The sequence below is a fragment of the Falco peregrinus genome, chromosome 15 (assembly GCF_023634155.1).
Source record: "Falco peregrinus isolate bFalPer1 chromosome 15, bFalPer1.pri, whole genome shotgun sequence".
NCBI lineage: Eukaryota > Metazoa > Chordata > Aves > Falconiformes > Falconidae > Falco > Falco peregrinus.
Window position 1 is genome coordinate 5,898,169 of NC_073735.1, and position 22,243 is coordinate 5,920,411.

The window sequence follows — 22,243 nt, forward strand, 5'->3', positions numbered from 1 at the left end:
AACTCTGCAGAAAACTTTTTTCTTACAAACGCTGCTACGGGCAAAATCAGATTTTATTTAAAGAAAAAAAAAACACCAAGCTAAAAGGTTGACTCAGATGGCTCCTCAGTATCTTTCAGCAGCTTTAAGCAAAAGCAAAGCAAAATCAGTCCCATCCTGCACTGATGGTCTGAATTTCTGTTTTGAGGGTCCTGGAGATTGAATTTTAAATGTAAATGCAGTCTGATGTCAGTTGTTTAAATGTTTTTCCTTGCTAATGGTGCACGAAGAGGACAGTTAAAGTGCCTGTACTGATTCCAGTTCCACTAATGGTTTGAAGCGGAAACCTAAAACCTGGTGTAGTAATTACCGAAAGGAATGCTTGGGGGTGGGGGTGCCGGGAAAACTGAGTATGAATCTTGGGAGAACGTGCGCTTTAGGGAAAGGCTGGTTCTAGCTTCAGCCAGGACTTGTCAGCCCTCACTTGGGACGCTCGGCATGCGAGGGATGGAGCTCGGAGCGTGCAGTGCATCCTCTCCCAAAATCCCGAACCGAGGTGGGATCCTCATGGGTACCCCCTGCCCTTTTCTTGGCCAGGCAGGGGTATCTGCACCTGGGCTTGGGTCCTGGAGAAGTTTGAACAGAGTCATGGTGACAGCCCCTGCCAGCCGAGCAAGCTTTATTTTTTTTATTAATACTTAAATCAGTAGGTGGTATGACAGTTTCTTAGAAACAGTGGAAACAGTTGAAGGTGGTATTTTCCAAGAGGGATTAAGAGCGCTCAAACAGTTAATTAAACTCCCTAAAAAGAAAAAAAAAAAAGGGGGGGGGGGGAAGGGTCGCTGTTTATTAAAATTTGTCACAAGCCTGTGAAAGTAAAAACCGAGAGTGATTTATATTGAAGTGCTCAGTACTTCAGGAGGGTGTCTAAATGAAATGTTGGCCAGGAGCCAGAGATGACAAAACCGTCCTATTAGAGAAGATTGCTTGGCTTGGGATCCTTCTCTGCAGGGGCAGGCAGCGCGAGAGACAGCCACGCTGTCTAATTTTGTTTCCTAGTATGTTTAATAAAATGCACGTTCAATTATTTGCGGTTTCGGCTAAGTTGAGCAACCCAGATGTATCCTTCCTGCAAAAAACGGGTGGCTTCAGTCGGTGCCTTGCATCTCTAGGGATCCTGCAGGATGGCAGATTGGGAGAGGGTCTTAGCACAGTGAAGTTTTTCCCTTGTCCCAAGTTAAATCTATTTTCTGTGTCAGGTTCTCCTTGTTACTTGCCCGATGTATTACAAGTAGTTTGCATAACCCATCCTAAACCCACCCTTTCAGTAGTTTCATATTTAAGATGCACAGAACTGCTGTTGATTTTTTTGAACATACAGATGCTGGAAACTTGGATATTTTTTGAGTTTAGTGACTTCTGGTTTTTGTGGAGAAAGATTTTTGAAAAAAAACCACCCACAATTGAAAATACTGGGGGAAAAAAAAACCCCAACCCACATTTATTCATCAAAAGGTTCTTCTAAGAATCTATTTTGCAGCGCAATGTGAGTCTTACGACTTCAGTTAAGTCCATAAATTGTTGATAAGGACTGTTGTGCTAACAGAAAAAGCTGCAATACCCCTTCATTTTAGAGAAGGACGCTGTGATATACCTAATTCTGGCTCGTGTGAGTAAATGAAACACGGTTGGTTGATTTTTTTTCTTCCCACCCCCGCCAGGTACAAAGCAATGGCACTTGATAAATCACCTGCAGCCAGAAACATCTTACGACATTAAAATGCAGTGCTATAACGAAGGTGGTGAAAGCGAGTACAGCAACGTCATGATCTGTGAGACCAAAGGTGAGCACCCAAAGAGCACGTCTGCTTGCCTGCCGGACTGTGTGAAGGTGGTGGTTTGTGGCATGAAATATCTGCTGTGTTGAATGGGGTTTTTTCAGCGCAAAAGTCAGCTGCAATGAAGACCATAATTTTCTGGAATGTTTTGGAGGATTGTTTTGTCTTCCGAAGCTGGGGTTGTTTTGAACATACTGAAACTGATACCTTGTACTCCCGAGAAGGCCTCTTAGCAAAGCTCTGCAGATTTGCCTGGCCTAAAAGATAGTATTGTTGTTCTGGGTTGCGTTTTGGGTTTTTTTTTTTCCCCTGCTATGCTGATAGCCTCTTCCTAGGAGACAACCATGCGCCTGAAGATGACAGAATTGATTTGTATGTCTGTTTTATGTCTTTGGGGCTCTGTGACACGTTGTATAAGTGCAGACCGCAGCAATTGATGGTTATGTTGGCTGCCTCCATCACTAATCCTGCATGCCTCTGGCACAAAGTTTGTACTGTTCTCTGGAAGTGTCAGATATGGCAGTCACATTTATTTTGCGAAGAATTCCTGTCTCCTTTAATCTCTAAAACCAAGTAAGGCTGTAAAGGGAAAATGCAGACAGTAAACTTCAAATGCATGCTATGAAAAAATGTTTTAAAAAAAAAGAAAAAAGAAAAAAGCTCTCTAGGAGCGGAAGCATCAAAATTTAGCTAAGTTAATAGCAAAGCCTTTGAAAAGAGGGGCTGGGAGCTGCAGGGCTTCAAGGCAGCACACACGGTTGGTCTTCCTCCTGCAAGGAATTCAACTTTCTTCTCTAATTTTAAAGTTGGCAGGATGTAATCTGTCATTCTTACTGAGTCTTCCGTAAAATGCATCTCCTCCAGGCTTGTGGGGTGATCCAGCTTATCTAACATATCTGTGTGGACGTGCTTATGTGTCTCTGACCAGCTTTGCTCCTAAGCCAGGCACCTCTTCTAGGTTTTTAGTGTCAAATGAAATGAATGTGTGCTGAAAACTAATGTAAATTTAATTCCTGGGTTAAACTAGCATCTCGTTTTCAGTGATTTTGCTGTTCAGCTCTTAGTATCTTCAGTAGTAGGGTTTTGAAAATGGGGTTAGCAGGGTTCACATCAGATAAAAGTAGGTCATCTGGCAGTGGTTAGGCGGTAGAAATGCATGTTGCGGTTTTTTTCCTGACCTCAGAAGTGGAAAGATTTGTGCTCTTTCAAGTTGGGACTTAGTGCAGTTCTAGCCATGCGTATGTCAAGTTGCTCGTTAAAGTTTCGAGTGACCTCAATGAGAGGGTTAGCAAGCTGGATAATAACTGTTTGCCTTGGAAAATGGTTATTACCCAATAGTAGTTGGCCTCCTCGTTATAGGTTTTAATATTGACTTGGAAGCTTTCTTTTTGAGGCATTAGGATTCTAACTCGGCAGGTAATTATTTTCATTTCATAGTGAAAACGCACTTGGAGGATGCATTCAGCAAATGTACCTGTACTTGTCTCTCCTTTCATCCAGTGAAACGCACGCCGGGAGCTTCCGAATATCCAGTGAAAGATCTGAGTACGCCACCAAATCCCCCCGACCGGGTTGGGGGAAGCGGAGCTGGCCCTTCCAACGGCCCCGTTCGGAGCAGTGACATGCTGTACTTGATTGTGGGCTGCGTCCTTGGGGTGATGGTCCTTATTCTCATTGTTTTCATTGCCATGTGCCTGTGGAAGAACCGTCAGCAAAACGCCATGCAGAGTGAGTTATTTTTGGTTTCCTTTCATCATGAAAATATTATCGGAGTAAAATTAGTAACGTTCATGTTATATTTTATGAATGGGAAGCCGTTTCCTGTTTTAAGCCAACTGGCTTTTATTTAGAGACTTGTACTTTCTAGGTGTGTTTTAGGTGAAGATTTGGATTTTTTCAAAGCACCAATGTCTCCATTTCTTTGTATTGATACTCGCTGCTCTGCTGCATTGCTCTACAGTGTTTCTGTAAAAATAAAAAAAATGTGCTGCAGTTTCACCCAAAGCACGGTGTGTGAAATGTCCGGGCAAAGTTTCTTCAGTTTATGTTTAACTTTAAGCACCTGCATAGGTTTCTGCTGATTGCAGTGGCAGAACTCGTGTGTAATCATAGGTACTTGTTAAAACGTGGAGACTTAGACCTCGAATCTCTCCCTCTCTCGTGTGCATCTGGAAAGAAAAAGAAGTTGCAGCGCTTGGAGGACAAGTCCCTTGCTACCTCTCAGTCCCTTCATGCTACAATGGAGTTCAAGTCTTTTATAGAGGTGTTAATAAGGAAGATCTGTTCGTTTGCAAGTAGGAGCCTTGAGCAGATGCGCTGGAGCTTAAGCACGGTTTGCAAGGTGCTGCGTGCCCACCGAACGATTTGTGCTAGCAGCATCTCTTCACTGATCTTTTCTGTTGGTAATTCATAAATCAGCCTTGTGCTTTCCACAGCCTGTGGTTATTTTAAAATGTCCTGACTCTTTGTCAGAGAGATATGAGACAAGAATTCTTGCAAAATAAGATAGTGTCTTCAACTGCAGCCCAGAGATATTTTCTGGCATTACTTCGTAGCAGATGGCAGAGGGTCTATTGGTTATACAAATGGCCCATTCTTGGGACGCTCTTCATAGGGGCTGATGTCAGCCGAGTCCTTTCAGACCAGCATTCCTGGTCTGTTCTCCTGGATGTTGCTGTTTTACGTTTCTGTGTTTGTATGCTAAGCACTTAGACATTACAGTTAATGTACATATTACAGTTACTTTACAAAGGCCTGTAGAAAGAGAAAATTAAGTTTCTTTAGTATCTTAGAGATGCTCGTTTAACTTCTCCTTTGGCAATAATTTTGGTAACAATGTTTTTGCAGAATATGACCCTCCTGGCTATCTGTATCAAGGGGCAGATATCAACGGGCAAATGATCGAGTACACGACCTTACCCGGCACAAGCAGAGTCAACGGCAGCATCCACGGAAACTTCATAAGCAACGGCGGCCTCAGCAACGGCTGTCCGCATGTCCATCATAAAGTTGCTAATGGAGTTAACGGGATCATGAATGGAGGAGCTGGACTGTACCCAGGGCACACCAGCTCCCTGTCCAGGACACACGTGGACTATGAACATCCCCACCGTCTTGTGAACGTAAGCTCTTACACCGGGTGGAGGGCTCAGCCCAGACCTTGGGATTTATTCAGAGACTGTAGAAGCACACTTAATTTGGGTGGGGGAAATACTCATCCATTGATAACAGCCAGTTCCACTAAATTACTTATCCCAGAGGAAGCAACTGGGCTGATATTTCTGATACAAACATCATGGTTTTCATTTGAGAGTATCAGATGACAGCAAGAATTCCACTTACTCTGGGAAATCTGCCTCTACCCTCCTCCTAACAGCATGTAAGCTCTGAGAATGCTTCAGTACTAGGCTGAGATACTTTACTTGTACATATGGTATTTCTCAATCTTCAAGTTAAATAGATTTAATTATAGCTGCTTATTCTGCAGCTTTATGGATCACCCGTTTTTTCCCCCACCTGTTTCAGATCTGTAACTCTAAGCAATGCTATTAATTATGGCAAAGCACGAATGTAGCAGGAGGTTCCATAAAATAAAATGCCCCATACATCTTGAAGTGCAGCAACGTAATAACGCTGTCTTTTTTTTTTTTTTCAGTCCCTTGTTTGTGACTGTTGAGAAAGGCTCATTTTTTGTTTTGAAATTTAAAATAAAATTAAAAACTGATTTAAGTCTATGATCCAGCCTTTGTATGCTGTGGAAAAATACTTCATTTGCTGAAATGTGTCCCGTTTCCAAGAGAGAATAATGATTTCATTATTGTCTATGGAAACAGATGGCTTGCATTCAAACTTACTAAACTTACTCAAAACTGTGAACATTGCCCGGGAAAACTGAAAGAAAAAGTTCAAAAGTCTGAATAACCCATGCTGTTTCTGGAGGGAAAAAAAAAAAAAAAAAAAAAAGGGGGCTATTGTTTGTGTTAGTAATTGAACACAAGCACTTCATTTTATTGAACAACAAATTAGCACTTGCACGGTAGTTGCCACTTCAGTTAACTCCAACTTTTAAGTCCAGACCAGTTGGTTTTTCACCTGATGCTCTCTTTGGTCTGCTTGTCTAGCAAGTGCCACTTTTTTGTTGCTTTCAAGAGCAACCTAGGAGCAAACCGTGGTTTTTTGGACCAGTCCAACCTCCCAGTGGGTGAAACTCTCCCAAAGTCTCCGGCCATACAAGCCCTCAGGAAGGGAAGGTTTTGCAGTGCTTGAAGGCTGGTCTGTGAGAAAGCCTGGGGGCTTGCACTGATGTTTTGTCCCTCCTATTTTTATTTTTTGTGGGGGAAGGAAGGAAATAAGGCATGTGGGGACACAAGTCTCGGTGCTCGGAGCTCCTCTGTGCTGCAGGATGGGACCTGCAGTGCTGCTGCCTCGTTGCGAACGGTTGACTGGGTTGAGTTTTTCTTCTCCCCCCTCCATGTTGTAGAAAGTTTGAGTCACACAATCTCTTTCCACGTAGAAGGACCAGGACTGGCACACGGGTGAGACAGTGCAGAGGAACAGGATGTTCTCATCTTTGTTAGGACTCTCTTTATTGTTTCATTGATTGGGCTAAATGAGGAAGAGAGAAACTGGCCAGGATGGCAATCAAGACTAATCAGGCATTTCCTCAGCGCTCCCTATTGCACTGAGAGGCCTCCAAAACTGAAGGGTAAGCCCTGTGTCTGCAGAAAATAGGGATTGTTAGAAGTTACCTACCGCTTGGAATCTCAAAAGCCAGGTGAGCTTTCCCAAACGGGCTCCCCTCCCGAAACACGGCGCAGTAGCCCAGCTCCGCAGCGCCGTTTTCTAGCGGCTCCCGCATCAGTGTCCGCCTAGTCTTTAACAATGAGGTATGTGTTAATCTGGGCATTTTTACTTGCTTGTAATGGCCCCTTCAGCCAAAACTAACAACACAAAATCCCTCTCACCCAGAGTCATTGCTGGCTAAGGAATTACCCCATCTGTAAAAATACTAAATGTTTCAAAAATCAGTGTAGCGAGGTAAACTGATCTAATCGGCGTAATTACAGGAAAGTGGGATGGGTTTATGTTTGTGACATCAGCCCTGCAAATTTAATACTCTGTCTCCCCAAACGGGCACAGTTTGCTAATGAACAGCAATTTGCTTTCATGTCTGTCATCAGTGTTAAAAATAAACATATTTACAGTGTGTTTATTAAATTAAACCTGAGCATATTAAGCTGAAAACAGACCAGGGAAATTACCGCATACTTGTCTAAGCTGCAGTTATTTACTTTTCTCTGACACACATGCTGGCAAAACCCCTCCACTTGACTTTGTATAATAGCTCAGTGTTGCCATGCCACATTACAGGGCACGGATCTGAAGATTGATAAGGTGATCAGAGTTTGAAAACGAAGCGAGGGGCTTGGGGTGCTAGCTTGAGCTGAACTGCCTCCTCAGTGACTCTCGTGTATGTTTGAATAGTGATTGATTTCTTTTTTTGGCTTTTTTTTTTTTTTATTAATCCTTCCTTGCTGCAGGGCGGTGGGATGTACACAGCAGTGCCGCAGGCTGATCCCTCGGAGTGCATCAATTGCCGAAATTGTCGGAACAATAACAGGTGATGTAAAACTGGCACAGAGGCAGGACCTTCGCGAACAGCAGCCCTCGCTCCGGGTGCTGTGTTAAAGCTGGGGCAAACAAAAGCCAGAGAGCTTGAGCGCTGGCGGAGGGGACGGAGGAGCCCGATGGCAGCATATGACTTGGAGAGCAGTTGGTGATTGTCTGCAGGGTGGAATAAAACGAATTATTCAACCCCCAGAGCGTGTTTTGCTCAACATATTCCTCTGCCCTCTAGGAAACGAGGCAGGTTGGGCGCTGGGGTGTGTGGGGTTTTTTTTTAACCTTATTTCCTGTGTTTTCTTCAGGTTTGAGATAACAAAATCATTCCATATGGAGTTTGTCAAATAGGATTTAATTGGTCTTCTGTATTTTACATTTCCTGCCATTCTCTTAAGAACACGAATGAACTACGGTCACAGCTTTGCTTTCTTTGTAAAACGTGGGGTTTGAGGTTCTTCGGGAGCAGTTTGGTCAGCCATTGTCGGTGTGGGATGAGTTTTTTGCGTGAGAAAAGGGATTCTTGCATAGAATAAGGGAAAATCTGTCTTCTGCGTTGTAGATGTGAATCTGGATTTTTATTAGGTTTTTCACTTTTGAAAGTTTTAAAGAATATTCTTCCAGGCTTCTGACTAAACCTCTGGTTATTTTAGTGACTAAAAATAGGACTGAAAGTCAGACGTGCTGGACTGCTGTGAGTGGTAAATTCTGGATTTTTTCAATCATACTCTGAATTTTCTGTCTTACTGAAATTGTCAGCTGCCTTTAGGTGTACATCTGGAGAAGCTGAGTTGAAATTAAGCTGTTGTTGAAGGCAGAAAACATGGTCGCTTTATTTTCATGCTTTTACTATTTAAAATATAACAGGCTTCAGATTCTTCTTCCTTCCATAAATATACGTGTGGTAGCGTGACAGAGATGAGCTGCTGCTCACAGGTAGAGCTGGGCATGCTTTGGACCGGTGTCGTGACTGGTCTCCGGGGAAGAGTGAGCTACTGTTCCCTTACAAGCCAGTTGTCTGTTTTCAAGGCAGGCTGTGTAACAGCAGTCATCAAGATGTGTACGACTGGCCGTAATTTGGAACATGCTGTATGTGTTATGCCATAATTAAGAGCTTGCTTTTCCATTTTAAGCATATTTATATTTTTAATTGCTCTTTTTTTTTTTTTTCTTGAGAAAGCAGGGGGAATGGGTTCCATCCTCCACAACTGTACTGTTCCTCCCAGACGGGTCATCAGCAGGCTCTGAACTTTGAATTTTCACATCCCTGTTCTATATTTGACTGCTTGATAGAGAAACAAGTTGTCCTTTACAGCTGCCTTACCCCAGAGGGGACCATTAACCTCTGTTTGGCAGGAGAGCTGCACAGCCGGGACCGCTCTGTTCCCTTCCTGGTGCTGGGGGAATGGGAGGAGGACATGGGAGAGGGGAATGGGGGCGACCAGAAACGTGCCTGAGTATTACACTAGGGGCTGGGGAGCTGGATGGACAGCCAGGGTGAGGAGGAGGAGGAAGAGGAAGGCACGGTGGGTTAGGGCAGTCAAGTCGGTAGGTTTTTGGCAAGTGGGAATTTGGGGCTGGAGTCTTCTCCCCACCTTTGTTGACCTTGCAGGTACCTTGCGCAGGTCTCCTGCTGGTGCCAAGAGGACCCGTGCTTTGTCCCACCCTCCGGTTATATCCCCTTGGGTACTGAAGCCAGGCAGTTCCCCCTGCAAAACACCCCCGTCGTGACAGGGGGAGGGAGGTTCGAGTGGAAATCCCTCTAGCAGGGCGACGGTCTCTAGCTCGTGAGCGTTTCAGGTGCGCGTGGCCTTGCTCTTTACGTTCCACCTTGGCACCGCTAATTCCTAAATGAGCCGATTTCCGCGGGATGCCTGGAGTTGGTGCTGATTAGGGCTGAATTTAGCAGTCGTTTGAATTGTGACCACGTGCAAATGAATCCTAAAGGTTTAGCGTATTTAATAGCTGGCTACCGTGGCTGTTTTCAGCAATAGCCATCTCGGAGCAGGTTTTATTATTACAGCGGTGAAATCCCTCGGTCTTCTGTTTAAATTAGCACTTCATGCTCTCGTAACTGCTTGTGGAGGCTTGCCAGAGGTAGAAGTTGCTGAAACACGGATACCCGCTCTGCTATTGTGGACAAAGCCAGTGAGATGAGTGTGGTTTACGCTTGTTACCTTAGGATTGAGAACCAATATTTGGTTTTTACTTCTTCTTTTTCCACTAAAACTTCCTCTGCAACCATCAGGTATCTAGAAATCTGTTTTGTTGCAGATCTCTCTTTTGCAGATTTGCTGTATTCTGGACAGAAATCTAAACTACACATTTTGAATAAAGCAGTATCGGTCTGGTTTTCCAGCTTTTTAAATCTAAATCATGCAGGTGGGGGCTTCTAAGTTGGTTTACAGTTTGGTAGGATTTTAGCACTGCAAATTGGTAGAAAATGTGTTTTCTGCAGCAGGGATTTTACAGCGCTTTTCGTGCGCACTCTGCTCTGGATATACCAATGGCTAGCTTCCATCAAAATGTGGTTATTTAAGCTTAAAAAGCTGAACTGCTGTCTCGAAACATCATTCAAGCCCATACGGTAATACAAAGAACTGCACCAACCTCTGTATCTTTAAAAAGAAACCCCCATAAACATGTAAAACCAAACATTTTAAATGGGTTCCTCTAAGATATTTTTTTTTAAATAATAAGTGAGTGCAGTCAAAACCTCTGCGGAAAGAAATGCAAACTAATAAATGGATTTGTTTGAAGACCAAACAAATGTTTCATGTGGATTCTTCAGTGGCTTCTGTGGTATTTTGGTACTTGGAATAATGATTTTGGAGGCAGTTATGGGAGTGGAAGGACAAAATAGGGGAGCGAAGGTTGAACGTGAAGCTCGGGGCTGCTCCTCGCAGTGTTTGGGAGGGGAGCGAGCTCCCCAGGGCGATACCACAGCTGCTGGAGGGATCCCCCTTCTCCCGTGTTTTGGCTTTGCAAGTGAAACATCTGCCGCAGGGGAAACTTGCTCCAGTTCTTCCTCTAGAAAGTTTATTTGCCTTGTTTGTGGATGTTTTGTTGCTCTCTCGGTTCTGGCAATACTGATCATGGTTTTCAAGTGAGAGTCTAAACGGAGGCTCCAAGTGAGTTTGTAGGATGACTCCCTTGAGCGTGATGTTTTCATGCATCGCCCTGACCTTTCTAATGGGATAAAAGTAGTTTCTGGGGCTTGGGCAGGACCTTGCTGTGATTGTCAGGCTTAGTGTCTCCCGGTTTTAAATCCATCGGAGTTCAGTACTGTGGTGCTGAGGGCTCAGCTGCTATCAGAGTAGGCTCTGATGGCTGATACCCTGGCACTGACGATGTCCAAGTCTGTCTTCCTCCCTCTTTCAGCAATATAGCGGTCAGCTCTGTTCAATTTTGGGCCAGAATCACTCTAAAACCTGCTGTGGTACTAGATAAGCTAGCACCTCAACAGCCAGATCCCAGGGATCTGGTTTTATATTTCAAAGTGCCAGCCCTTGGGTAGTGTCCCAGTAATAACCAGGAACCTGTAGCAAGATCCATTAGGCTTGTTACCATGAGCACAACAGGTGACGCATAGATACAAATTCAACAGGGGGAAAACAAATGACCGATACAACGCAGAGCATTTTTTATCAGCATATAAAATCCTTGAAGCCTGTCAAACATTCGTGGGAGCGTTTCGGAGTGTCACTAGCTGGCGGTGGGTTTGAGCGCTCCCCGTCCTTATTTCAGTGCCTTGCTTTTATCTGCGGATCCATCTCTGTTCTGCGCCACAAACCAAGGAGCGTTTTGGGGGGGTGGTTTCCCGAAGTTTATGGCAGCTTTACAAGTGAACCTTTTGCGGGAGTTATGGTTTTGTATAAAACCACACTGAAGTGTGATTTTTGGGCTTTCTTACGTAGGAATTGCTTATATAAATGTGCACGGAGGCCACGTTGTTCACGGGCCTCCAAACACTGTCGGCATTTTCCCTGCGTGCTGCAATGGTATGCATGTCTCTTAAGGTCCAGCTCCTTTTTGTTTAAAGGTTAAATAGCTTGGCTGTAACAATTGATTTAGCAGTTTAACCTCAGTTCCACAGCTTTACGCACATATTATAGGGCCACAATCTGAGTTACACAGCAGAAGGGGAGTTTATAATATTGCATACATTTTTTCTACTTTGCACTCGCCCTGATAACGCTCAGTATTTATTTTCCAAGGTACTTAAGTTTGCTGTTTGGGTTTCAAACTTGAGCTCTTTTTCTTGGCAGTGAAAATCTTGTTTTATGGGGCTGCCTTGATGGAGAAATGGACTCGCAAGTCGGGTCATCGGGTCACAATCAATGGGGGAAGCAACCCAGAGCATGTTTTGAATGTTTTCAGCTGTCTGTTGGGAGAAAAAAAAAACAACCCTGCTCGATCCTTTTCTTAATGTCAGGATTGATCCAAAAATACGTATTTACAAGTGATTTGGCAAGTGCTTTGACTGTTGATACAGTGAGTGACATGTGGTAAAGTAGTTAAAAATTGCAGTTTCTCAAGATTAAGTGGTGGAAAGAAGCAGCTCTGTGTAACCTCACCTCGGCTTATGTCCCGTCTGCAGGTGTTTCACCAAAACCAACGGCACTTTCAGCAGCAGCGCGCTACCCATCGTGCCCCTCGTAGCACCTTATCAGCAGGACAGTTTGGAGATGAAACCTCTGAATCACCACGTCATGGTGGCCATGTGCTTGGCCTCCACCGTCCCAGAGTGCAGCACCCGGCTGGAGGAGGACAGCAAGGAGAAAGCGGAGCAGCCCTCGGCCCAGCATCCCTGCTGTCGAGAAGGCATGAACCGGCTCTCTGTGGATTACGCGGATGGTAAGGCATTCTGGAGAGGGCAGCGCCTGGCTTTGAAGCTAGGAATATTCCGTAGGACAGCTGTAGGGCGCTTAATTTATTGCAGAGAAGCTAGTAATTAAGGCCACAAAAGACCTGGCTTTTTGAGAGAGATTAAGCGTTCCGCCTTTCCTATTGTGGAAGATAGGAGCAGCGGTGCTCAGGTGCCTGCGGCTGTCATGCCCTTCGAGATTGATGCCTCTAAATGGAGTTCATGGAGCAAGCGCGCTCCAGATAACGAGGCTGTGACTGATTTATGCTGGCTCGCAGTTGCCTGTACCTACCGCGCACCCGAAACTGCTGAAATGCTACCTGATGGAGTTTTACCCTAATGAGCAGGCATCCGTGACGGCGTAGAGCCACCCCACCGGCGTGCACAGGCACAGAGACGTAGGTGCGAGTTGGGCTGACCAAATCGGTGTGACCTGTTCGATATCAGCGCTGCCGGGTGCTCAGGTGGAGCCGGCGCTCTGAGTGCTGCCTGATGTTTCGTGCCTGGTACAGCGAGGATGAGCCTGAGCTCAAAGAGCAGCACCTGCCTTTATTAATCTGGTTTTTTGGAGCTTCTGAGTCCCTTGAGCTTAAAGAGGAGATCATCTTAAAAAAAACCACCACAAAACAACAAAAAACCACCCAAACAAAATGAACAACCACCCCCCAACCAACCCTGCTTTTGCTTTGCAGGTGACAACTGCGTGCTCTCGGAAACATCGAACCACATTTTGAGCTGGAGTCCCCTTATTCTGCAACCTGTTTCGAAGGACTGTAAGGAAAAACCAGGATGGAGTTCATCCAGAGTCACCTTAAACGGTTCTGGGGACCTTCCGCAGCTCCAGCTGCAGGAAACTTGAGGAAGTGACCGTTGTCCCCACTTAACGCCAGTAACTGCACAGCACAGTCGCTGAAAGGGAGTGATGGAGGGATGTTAATTATAACAGAGAGAGTCACTATTTATTTTTTTGTAGTAGTGTCATATGAATGTATCTTGTTTTTAAAAATGGTTGCCTTTTTATATTATTTATGCCTTGAAATTCCTTTTTTTTCCCCCCCATGCACCGCGAAACTAGCCTGTTATGTGTAAAAGAAAAAAAGAAAAAAAAAAAAGAATTGTAATAATATAAAGAACAACAATGGGAAATACGGAGTGTGTTTTCTGTGGCGTATTACCAGCATGAGAAGAGTCTGATACAGGGATTTAGCAAAGCGGGTTTGATGCTTATGACCGATTGCTGCCGCCTCCCTGGCAGCCTGGCATTGTGGTTTTCTCAAACCTTCCTTTCCATGAATGCCTCCAGTCCTCTTTTCGTTCCTCTGGGAAGAACCCGCTGGGTAAATAAGAAAATAAATAAGGAAAAGGAACCTCGGCTGAGTCGGGACGGTGTGGCTGGAGAAGCAGAGCTCTGTTTGGTGACTTTGTGTCTGTAGGTGCTGGATAACTCCGATGTTTGCAGAAACGGGGATGCAAAGCCAGCCAGGCTCACCTTCCCGCTTGCAGAAGACAAAATGCGGTTCGGCTGCGCTCCTGACTCCGTGGTTCGAGGGAATGCTGACGGCTTGCACAGCCCCTGAAATGAAACAAGGCGCGTTGAAGCGGCTCCCGCTGGCCCTGTGCGCGGCTGTGAGAAACCTGCTTGCCCCTCGGAAACAGCATGATGTAGGTGTTGCCACGTTAACTGCAGGGTTTGGGTGGGTTTGGGTTTGGTGGGGTTTTTTTTTTTCCTTTCCAAATTTAATCGGAGTAAATAAAACAAACCGGTGCTTGTAAAGCACTCCATCCCCCCCCAAAAAAAATCAAGAGCGCATAACCCCAGAAATGAGACGCATAAACTACAATTACGGCTGCCCCGAGGCGACACATGTGCAGCCACCTTTTCATGGAGCGAGTATTTTTCTAGCCGGCGCCGGCCGCGGGGCTGGGAAGGGAGGAAGCGATGCGGGCCTGGCTGGAACTGCTGCAAACCCCTCGGGGAGCAAAGGCGCTACAGGTGCAGCGAGCCGCTTCGCGAGCAGCGGGGGTTTGGGGGGCGATTTCTGCTCGAGGGGGGAACCGGCAATCTGCTTTGGGCACAGCATCTCTTTGTGGGCTGTTCTAAGTGTTGGGGTGGTGGGCTTTTTTTTTTTCCCCCCCTTTGATTGGCTTATTTATAAATACATTAATTTTTTCGCCTTTCTTTTTTTAGGGTTGTGCATTCTCCCGGCCAGAGCTGCCTAATTCTGAAGCTCGCTGCAAAGCCTGTGCTGGCACGCTGGACCTCATGCCGTGAAACCCACGGGCTTCGACTGCCACCTACCCTGAAGCCGCTGCAAAACCCTGCTCCTCCCTCTTCATTTCTCTCCTCCTCGCCTAAACCCGACCTTCTCTGTCCACGCCTCACAGAGTGGCTTTCTCCTCGCTGGATTTTTCCTTTGCCAAGACCGGCTGCGAGACTTTTCCCCGCTTTCCCACGGAGATTGGCAGGCGAGTGGTTGGGTTTGCCTCTGGCTGCTCTGTTTTCCCCAAACACTCGAGATTTAACCACATTTTTAAACAACCTCGTTTCAATCAGACCCTGCATGTGCTCCCCTTTATCATAGTTGCGTCGTATAAAGACACTATATTTTCCTGAGACGCTGTAATATTCCTTTGAAAATGTTGGGTATTTGGAAGCGATGTCGGTTTTGCAGGGTTTGGGGTAGGGTGTTTTATTTTTTGGGGTGGTTTGATAAAGAAGGTGCTGCTGCTTTGTGGAAGGAGTGGGGATTGATACTCCCTGAAGTGAGGTTGGCTCTTACCAGTTGATATTTATTAACCAAATCCAGGAGAAAATGGTCAGAGACGCTCTCATGTATCTCACACACCAGATGAGGGGCAGGGAAAGCCAGGGACAACTTGAGCCTTTCCTTGGACCCTGCCTACCTCCGTGCTTGCACGGACATGAGGAAAACCCCTCACTAATCACTGTTTTTAACATCCTGCGCTTTGGCCTGAAAATGGGGAGTTTGGGGTGAAGATGAGGACCCCTCCCCCACACCACCCAAGCTTTCTGCCTGTCTTTGTACCACATGGAATTTGCCAAGGTCCCAAATGGGCATCCGTGACTGCAGCCGACGCAACCCTTAGGCTGAGAGCGGAGCTTTGGCCCTTGAGGCTTTTTTTTTTTTTTTTTCTCCCATTGGTTAGAAAATATGGTTTTTTTAAGCCTAAATATTTCTTTTCCCTCCAGAAGTAACTGAAGTCTCAAGGCTGAGCTGGAGGGACTTTCACTGGGTGCTGGCAGGCCCATCCCTGTGCTTGGGCTGCGCTGCTTTTTATAGCCAGCTGACCCAAAAATGGGAAAAACCTGGGGCGAGGTTTCTGGCAGAGCCTCCCGTCTTTTTTACCACCTGGCCTGTAGCACAATTTCACCAGCGCTCCCTACTTCTCAAGATTAGGAAAGCTTTCCCTTCCCCTTCCCCAAGCCAGCTACACCCTGGGGAAAATCATACATCTTCTAAAATATTATAAAGAAGTAAAACCCCTTTGCCAGCAGCCCTGAAATTTTGGGCTGGGTCTGGATCATGGATATTTTTCCAGCTGCTGAGTTATGACTCCAGCAGTGTCGCAGGAGCCAAGACGCATCCGGCCATTCCCGGCTTTATTAACGCGAAGGGATGCGGCACAGGCAGGCGCTGCTGTCCCGTGGCGCGGAACAAGCGGAGGAAAGGGATATAAAGGGGACCAGTGGGGGGAGCGGTCATGGTGTCGCGGTCTCGGTGATGGTGACATTAACCGGTGGGTCATCAGTGGGGTCCGGCGGTGCTGACAGTGGCTCTGCAAGGTCTGGGAGAGCCCCCAGTGACACCAGGTGGGTGCTGGGTCATCGGGGCAGGTGGCTCAGCCCTTGGCTTGCCCCGTAGGTGCCGTTACCTGCTGCTGTGCCAGGGGCTGACAGGTCTCCTGGTGCTGGTGCTGCTCCATCCTCTCTGCTTGCGGCTGTTTCGGCGTCCTCCGGCGCGCCCACCGGCTCCTGGGCCCCGGGACTGGCCCTGGGCGGGTGGGGGACGGACACGGGGGGTCTAACCCCCTCCAGCACCTGGGGGTGCCAGAGCAATGGGGCAAGGGGCTTTGGTACTCACGTGTGGAAGAGCAGGTCGTGCAGCCCTGGGGACGGACAGAGGGGTGTGAGATGTGGGTGTCTGGAGTCCCACGGGACCCCCCTGCCCCTGGCACTCACGTGGGAGGGTGTCCCGGTGGCGGGCGATGCAGCGCACGGCCAGGAACGATGTGGCGGTGGCCACCAGCATCCCTGCCACTGCTGCCCCTGTCACTGCTGGGTAGGCCTCGAAGGGGGGCTCGGCTGGAAGAGAGTGACTGCTGGTCAGCCCGGCCCTCCCTGGGGGTAATTAGGGTAACGAGGCGCCCGTGTGCGAGCTGTGCCGAGGGAGAGGAGAGAGCACGGCAGGCCGCAGGCTCCCCGGCGCAAGGCCTGGCAGAGCCCAGAAAGGTAGAGGAAGGTGGGAGCCTGTGCCTGTTCACTCTGAAACCTACTGATGGCTGCTCGCACCTGGCTCCTCGGCTCCACCGGGGTGCAAACGTCGCCCTTCTCCACTCAAACCCTGCTCTGCCCACACGGAGCAGCGTCCCCTGCCCACTTCACCTGGCGTCTGCACCTCCGAGGGGTGCCCGGCTGTCCGGTGGTTGACGGCCAGGATGCGGAAAGCGTAAACCACCGCCGGGTCCAGCCCCCCCAGGCGCCGGTTGCGGGAGTGGGGCTCGATGTCACCGGCGGCCGTTTCCCAGGGGCCGGGCACCCGCCGGCGGGGTCTCCTGGCCTGGCGCCGCTGCACCACGAAGCCGGTGAGGTTGCCGGTGCCCTGCGTCCGCCACTCCAGCCGCACCTCGGTGCGAGCCCGCAGGTACCGCAGCTTGCTGATGGTGACGTTGGGGGGGGCCGGGTACCCTGTGGCGAGACGGTGCCCAGCAGGAGGGGGGTAACCCCCGCCCCGGCACCCCCCCACCCCTCCCGGGACTCACGGTCCACACGGAGGCGGACGGGGAGGCTGGCGGTGCCCACGGCGTTGGCTGCGGCACAGCGGTAGATCCCACCGTCTGCTGGCCACTCGACGTCCTGGACAGTGAGGTTGACCCACTCTTCTCCCCGCTCCAGGTGGTACTTGGCCAGCCCCGGCGTCACCTCCCGCTCCTCAGGGTCGTACCAAGCCATGGTGGCACCGAGACCACCGCCGCGCCGCCGGCACGCCAACCGCGCCTCGCCGCCCTCCAGCACCGCCACCTCGCGCCTCTCCGCCTCCAGCCGGGGGGCTTCTGCTCGGTGAGAATGGGGGGGACGGGGGTGACGGGGATGCGCAACCTCCCCGTGAGGGCACCGGGGCACGGACGCGGCTTACCCAGCCGCAGGCGGCACTCGGTGCCGGTGGCCCGCAGCGGGTGGGCGGCAGCGCAGATGAAATCCCGGCCCCCCAGGCTGCCGTCAGCGCTCAGCACCAGGACGGTGGTGGAGGGCGCGGGGTCACCCAGGGCTCGGCCCCCAGGGTCCCGCCAGTGCAGGGTGACGGGTGGCGTCCCCCCCTCCCACTGGCACCGCAGCATCACGAACTCGTCACCCTTGGTGGCCGCCGCTGCACAGGAAGGGCCGCCGGCCGGGACCCCTGCGGGATGGAGCGGCGTCGGGGTGGGGTGCTGGGGTGCTGTACTGAACAGCCCCCCCCAAACAGGAGACCCGAGGGCATGGGGGGGCTTTGCGCCCCAGCTGGGCTATGGGGCTGCCCGTTTTGGAGCAAAGGCAGCGTCACCTTGGAGTGGCCGTGGCACGGGGGTCACCGCGGCTCGGCTGTGCTCGGGGGGTGGGGGGTGGGAAGGGGGTTTTTGGTGGGGGACACACGCAGGGACCCGTCGTCACTCACACAGGGTGGTCCCGCAGGCAGCCCCCTGTGGCAGTGCCGGGTGGGAGGCCAGGCAGGAGAAGGAGCTGCTGTTCCTGGTGGCTGCCCCTGACTGGATGCTGGTGGCCATGGAGAAACTCATCCCCATCACCCCCTCGTCCTCCTCCTGGGGGCCCACCCAGCGCAGCCGTGCCGGGGGGAAGCCCCCCAGCCAGCGGCACCGCAGGGCCACGTCCCGCTGGTCACTGGTGGCCAGGGCAGAGCAGCTGGGGGTCCCGGCTGGCGGATCTGCAGGGGACCGTCAGCACTGGGGTAGGATGGGGGTCCCCCATCTCGACCCATGTCCCACCCCAAGTCGCCCCTCACACCCACATCCTCACCAAGGAGCCACGTTGGTCCATCTCGCGCTGGGGGGACCTGCCGGGCCACCCTCCCCCTGGGGTTACTTACAGTAGACGGTGAGGACGATGGTGGCCTGGGTTCGGGTTTGGAGATGGGTGTTCTCGGCCAGGCAGGTGTAGGTGCCCGCCTGGGCGCGGGCGATGGCAGCGATGACGTAGGTCTGGCCGGTGTGGACCTGGGAACCGTTGTGGAGCCAGATGTAGCGGCTGGGGGGGTTGGAGGGAGCCAGGCAGCTCAGCACCACGTCCTCCCGCTCTCCTGCTGAGAAGCCCCCCTGTTCAGGGGAGAAGGGCTCCACGCTGATGGCCGGCTCGTCGGGGCCGTCTGCGGTGACATGGGGTCCTTTAGCCACAGGGACATCCCCACCGAGGGGACACAGCCCTGCCCGGGGCATCTGCTTGCTGGTGGGAAACCAGGCTGTGAAGCCTCCTTAGAAAGGGCGCACCATGGCAGGCGCGAACACGCCACGATGGATGGTGGCCATGGATGTGCCGTGGTGCGTGGTGGCCACGGACACGCCATAGCGGCACAGTGGCCACGGCGGCACCATTGGTAGCAAGGTGCGTGGTGGCTGTGGCCATGCTTTGGTGGCATGGTGGCCATGGACGCATCCTAGTGGCATAGTGCTTGGTGGCTACGGGTGGGCCACAGTGCACGGTGGCCACAGACACACCTTGGTGGCACGGCACGTGGTGGCTGTGGACGTTGTCATGGTAGGCATCACGGTGCCAGGGTGGATGCACCATGGTAGTTATGAACGTGCCATGGTTGCAAGGCGCTTGGTGGCCCCGGACTGGCCACGGTGGCATCTGCAGCCCTGAGGATGTCTCCACAGATGGTACCTGAGGCCCCCAGTGTGGGGCCGCCCCCCGGGAAGGCAGGGCCGAGCCCCAGGGCACTCACAGACGATGTCCAGGTAGACGGGCTCGCTGGTGTGGTTGTTGACCGCGTTGCGTACGGTGCAGGCGTACCAGCCGGCGTGGCTGCGGTTGGCGGGCGTCAGGTGCAGCTCTGCCCCAGAGCCCCCCAGCCCCGCGGGGGATGCTGAGGGACCCCCCCGGGGCTCGCGGTGCTGCCAGGAGAAGCTCAGCGGCTCCGTCCCCTCCCGCACGGCGCACGTCAGGGCCACCGCTGTCCCCTCTGCCGCCGCCGCTGCCGTCGGCCGCACGAAGGGCTTGGAGACGGGCACTGGGGGCACCGAGCTGTGAGCGGCCCCCAACGACACCAGCCCCTTGCGCCGCTCCTGCTGGGAGCCCCAGATCCCGCCCACCCCACCCAGGGGGGGTCTTTCCAGCCCAGAAGATTTAGTGGCTAGTGAGGTGCTGTAGTGGCTAGTGGGGTGGCTAATGGAAATGTGTGCGGACTAGTGGTGGGGTATCCTGGCTGTGGGCATGGGGGCTAGCTGGGGCAGCCAGGCATGGGCTAGTGGGACCAGTTAGGGGTTGGTGGGATGCTAGATTAGCCAGGACAAGGAGATGGGGATGACTACGGGGGTGCTGTGTTGGCTAGCGGTGTGCTGTGTTGGCTAGCGAGCTGCTTTGCTGGCTGGTGGGGCACCTCATGGCCTGCTGCGCGCTCGGTTGGCTAGTGATGAGCTACTTCGGCTCATGGGGCACTATGTGGCCTAGCGGGGGTGTGCTACGCTGGCAAGCAGGGTGCTTTGTTGGCTAGTAGGCACCATGTGGGCTAGTGGGGCTCTACATTGGCTAGTGGCATGCTCCATTGATTTGTAGAGCCCTTTACTGGCTAGTGGAGCACTATGTTGGCTAGTGGGGCTCTGTGTTGGCTAGTGGCATGCTCCATTGATTTGTAGAGCCCTTTGTTGGCTAGTGGGGCTCTACATTGGCTAGTGGCATGCTCCATTGACTGATAGAGCCCTTTGTTGGCTAGTGGGGCTCTGCATTGGCTAGTGGCATGCTCCATTGATTTGTAGAGCCCTTTGTTGGCTAGTGGGGCTCTACATTGGCTAGTGGCATGCTCCATTGACTGATAGAGCACTTTGTTGGCTAGTGGGGCTCTACAGTGGCTAGTGGCATGCTCCATTGACTGATAGAGCCCTTTGTTGGCTAGTGGGGCTCTACATTGGCTAGTGGCATGCTCCATTGACTGATAGAGCCCTTTGTTGGCTAGTGGGGCTCTACATTGGCTAGTGGCATGCTCCATTGACTGATAGAGCCCTTTGTTGGCTAGTGGGGCTCTACATTGGCTAGTGGCATGCTCCATTGACTGATAGAGCCCTTTGTTGGCTAGTGGGGCTCTACATTGGCTAGTGGCATGCTCCATTGACTGATAGAGCCCTTAGTGCCCCACTAGCCAACAATGTTGGCTAGTGGGACTCTGCCCTGGCTCCTGGTGTGCTTTGTTGACTAGTGGGGCCCTCGATTGGCCAGTGGCAGACTCCAGTGGCTAGTGGGCGAGGGGATGCTTCGCTGCAAGGCAGGGGACCGCGGTGGCCGGGTGCTTACCCAGGACGCGCAGCAGGACGGCGGCGTAGCCCACGCGGAGCTGCCCCCACTCCGGGAAGAGCCCCTGGCAGAGGAACCGGCCCTGGGCGGCCGCCCGCAGCTCCCGCAGCTCCAGCGTCCCGTTGCGCAGGGTCACCCGGCCCAGCGTCCCCGTGCCGGGGGCCACCACCACCTCCTGGCCCGAGCCCACCGCCACGGCCCGCGGTGGCCCCGAGGCCCCCGTGAAGCTCCAGAAGACCACGGCTGGCGGTGCCGATGCCGCCGGCCCGCAGCTCAGCTCCACCACCCGGCCCCGCACCCCCGTCACCGTCCGCTCCTCGTAAGCCGCCTCGCTGGCCGCCAGCAGCTGACCTGGCCGAGAGGTGCCGCGAGTTGGTCGGGTCTCTGCTGGCTCCACGCTGAGGGGTGTTTTTGGGGGGTCAGGTCTGTGCTCACCCCCCGCCAGCGCCGGCAGCAGGCAGAGGATCCAGGGCCCCCTCCAACGCGGCGGCGCCCAGCCCCGCTCCATGGCGCCATGTCCGGCACGCAGCCCCGCGGCAGAGTGCCGAAGCAGGGCTGCGCTCTCCCTCCAGCCCTCCTCTCCGGTTACCGCTGGGTAATTAGGCCCGGCCCTGATTAACCATTAATTATTTATAAACCTGCCTTCGCGTTGGGGCGAACCCAACCCTGCTGCTCGCCACGGCCCCTGCAATCTCAGGGCTGAGGACAGGCCCGCTCATCGCAGGAAGAGCAGCGTCACCTCCTTCCCTCCACGGGGGCAATTTATTCCCGAGTGTTCCCCCCTGCTCCCAGCAATTTTTTTTTTTTTTTGTGAAAAGAAGGGGAAATATGCTGCCCGCCCCCCCCGGGCTGATCGAAAACACAGGGGTTTGGAGCCGGGGGAAGCCGGGCGCTCGGCGGCGAGCGGGGTTTGATATTTCATCTCCTGGCTCTCCACCGCGCCCCGGCCCATCAAACATTCATGGGGGGCAGCAACGCTGTAATGCAATCCCTGGGGGGGCTGAGGTACCCCGGGGGGAGGATTTTGGTGTGCAGGGGACACAGGAACCCACAGTGTCCCATCCCCAAAGCCAGTATCCACCAAGGAAGGGCAGCAGCCAGAGCAAACCAAGCTGGGGAGGTGGCAGGACACAGCCCCACAACTGAAATTCCCCTCGAAATAAAGCACTCGCACGAAATTACCCCACATTATTTTTTTTTTGT

General features: G+C 51.5%; 2 protein-coding genes across 2 annotated transcripts in view; one reads left to right on the forward strand and one right to left on the reverse strand.

The window, feature by feature from the left end:
* The window catches only part of CDON (cell adhesion associated, oncogene regulated), a 54,845-nt gene extending 41,427 nt beyond the window's left edge, over positions 1 to 13,418 (forward strand). The window contains exons 15-20 of the mRNA XM_055819393.1: positions 1,701 to 1,823; positions 3,318 to 3,545; positions 4,665 to 4,939; positions 7,358 to 7,437; positions 12,037 to 12,293; positions 12,996 to 13,418. Coding sequence (XP_055675368.1) covers positions 1,701 to 1,823; positions 3,318 to 3,545; positions 4,665 to 4,939; positions 7,358 to 7,437; positions 12,037 to 12,293; positions 12,996 to 13,162 — 1,130 coding nt within the window. The 3' untranslated portion in view covers positions 13,163 to 13,418. The remainder of the gene's footprint in view (positions 1 to 1,700; positions 1,824 to 3,317; positions 3,546 to 4,664; positions 4,940 to 7,357; positions 7,438 to 12,036; positions 12,294 to 12,995) is intronic.
* A 2,527-nt stretch (positions 13,419 to 15,945) lies between these two features.
* VSIG10L2 (V-set and immunoglobulin domain containing 10 like 2) lies at positions 15,946 to 21,857 on the reverse strand. The gene is made up of 11 exons (XM_055819532.1): positions 21,041 to 21,857; positions 19,479 to 19,763; positions 18,624 to 18,899; positions 18,195 to 18,461; positions 17,679 to 17,939; positions 17,305 to 17,595; positions 16,928 to 17,230; positions 16,505 to 16,627; positions 16,407 to 16,431; positions 16,198 to 16,316; positions 15,946 to 16,110 (listed from the first exon to the last, which is right to left on the reverse strand). Exons 1-11 carry the CDS (start codon positions 21,546 to 21,548, stop codon positions 16,025 to 16,027), a joined length of 2,544 nt encoding a protein of 847 aa, XP_055675507.1. The 5' UTR covers positions 21,549 to 21,857; the 3' UTR covers positions 15,946 to 16,024.
* Positions 21,858 to 22,243: the final 386 nt, after the last annotated feature.

Excerpts from the sequence above, each read along its gene's own strand:
- VSIG10L2 (XM_055819532.1), bottom strand. The coding sequence starts at position 21,548 with ATGGAGCGGGGCTGGGCGCCGCCGCGTTGGAGGGGGCCCTGGATCCTC. Across the intron at positions 18,900-19,478 it reads CGTCTACCTGGACATCGTCT|ACGGCCCCGACGAGCCGGCC; the intron begins GTGAGTGCCCTG and ends ATGTCACCGCAG. Across the intron at positions 16,111-16,197 it reads AGCCCCTGGCACAGCAGCAG|ACCTTGCAGAGCCACTGTCA; the intron begins GTAACGGCACCT and ends GGGCTCTCCCAG.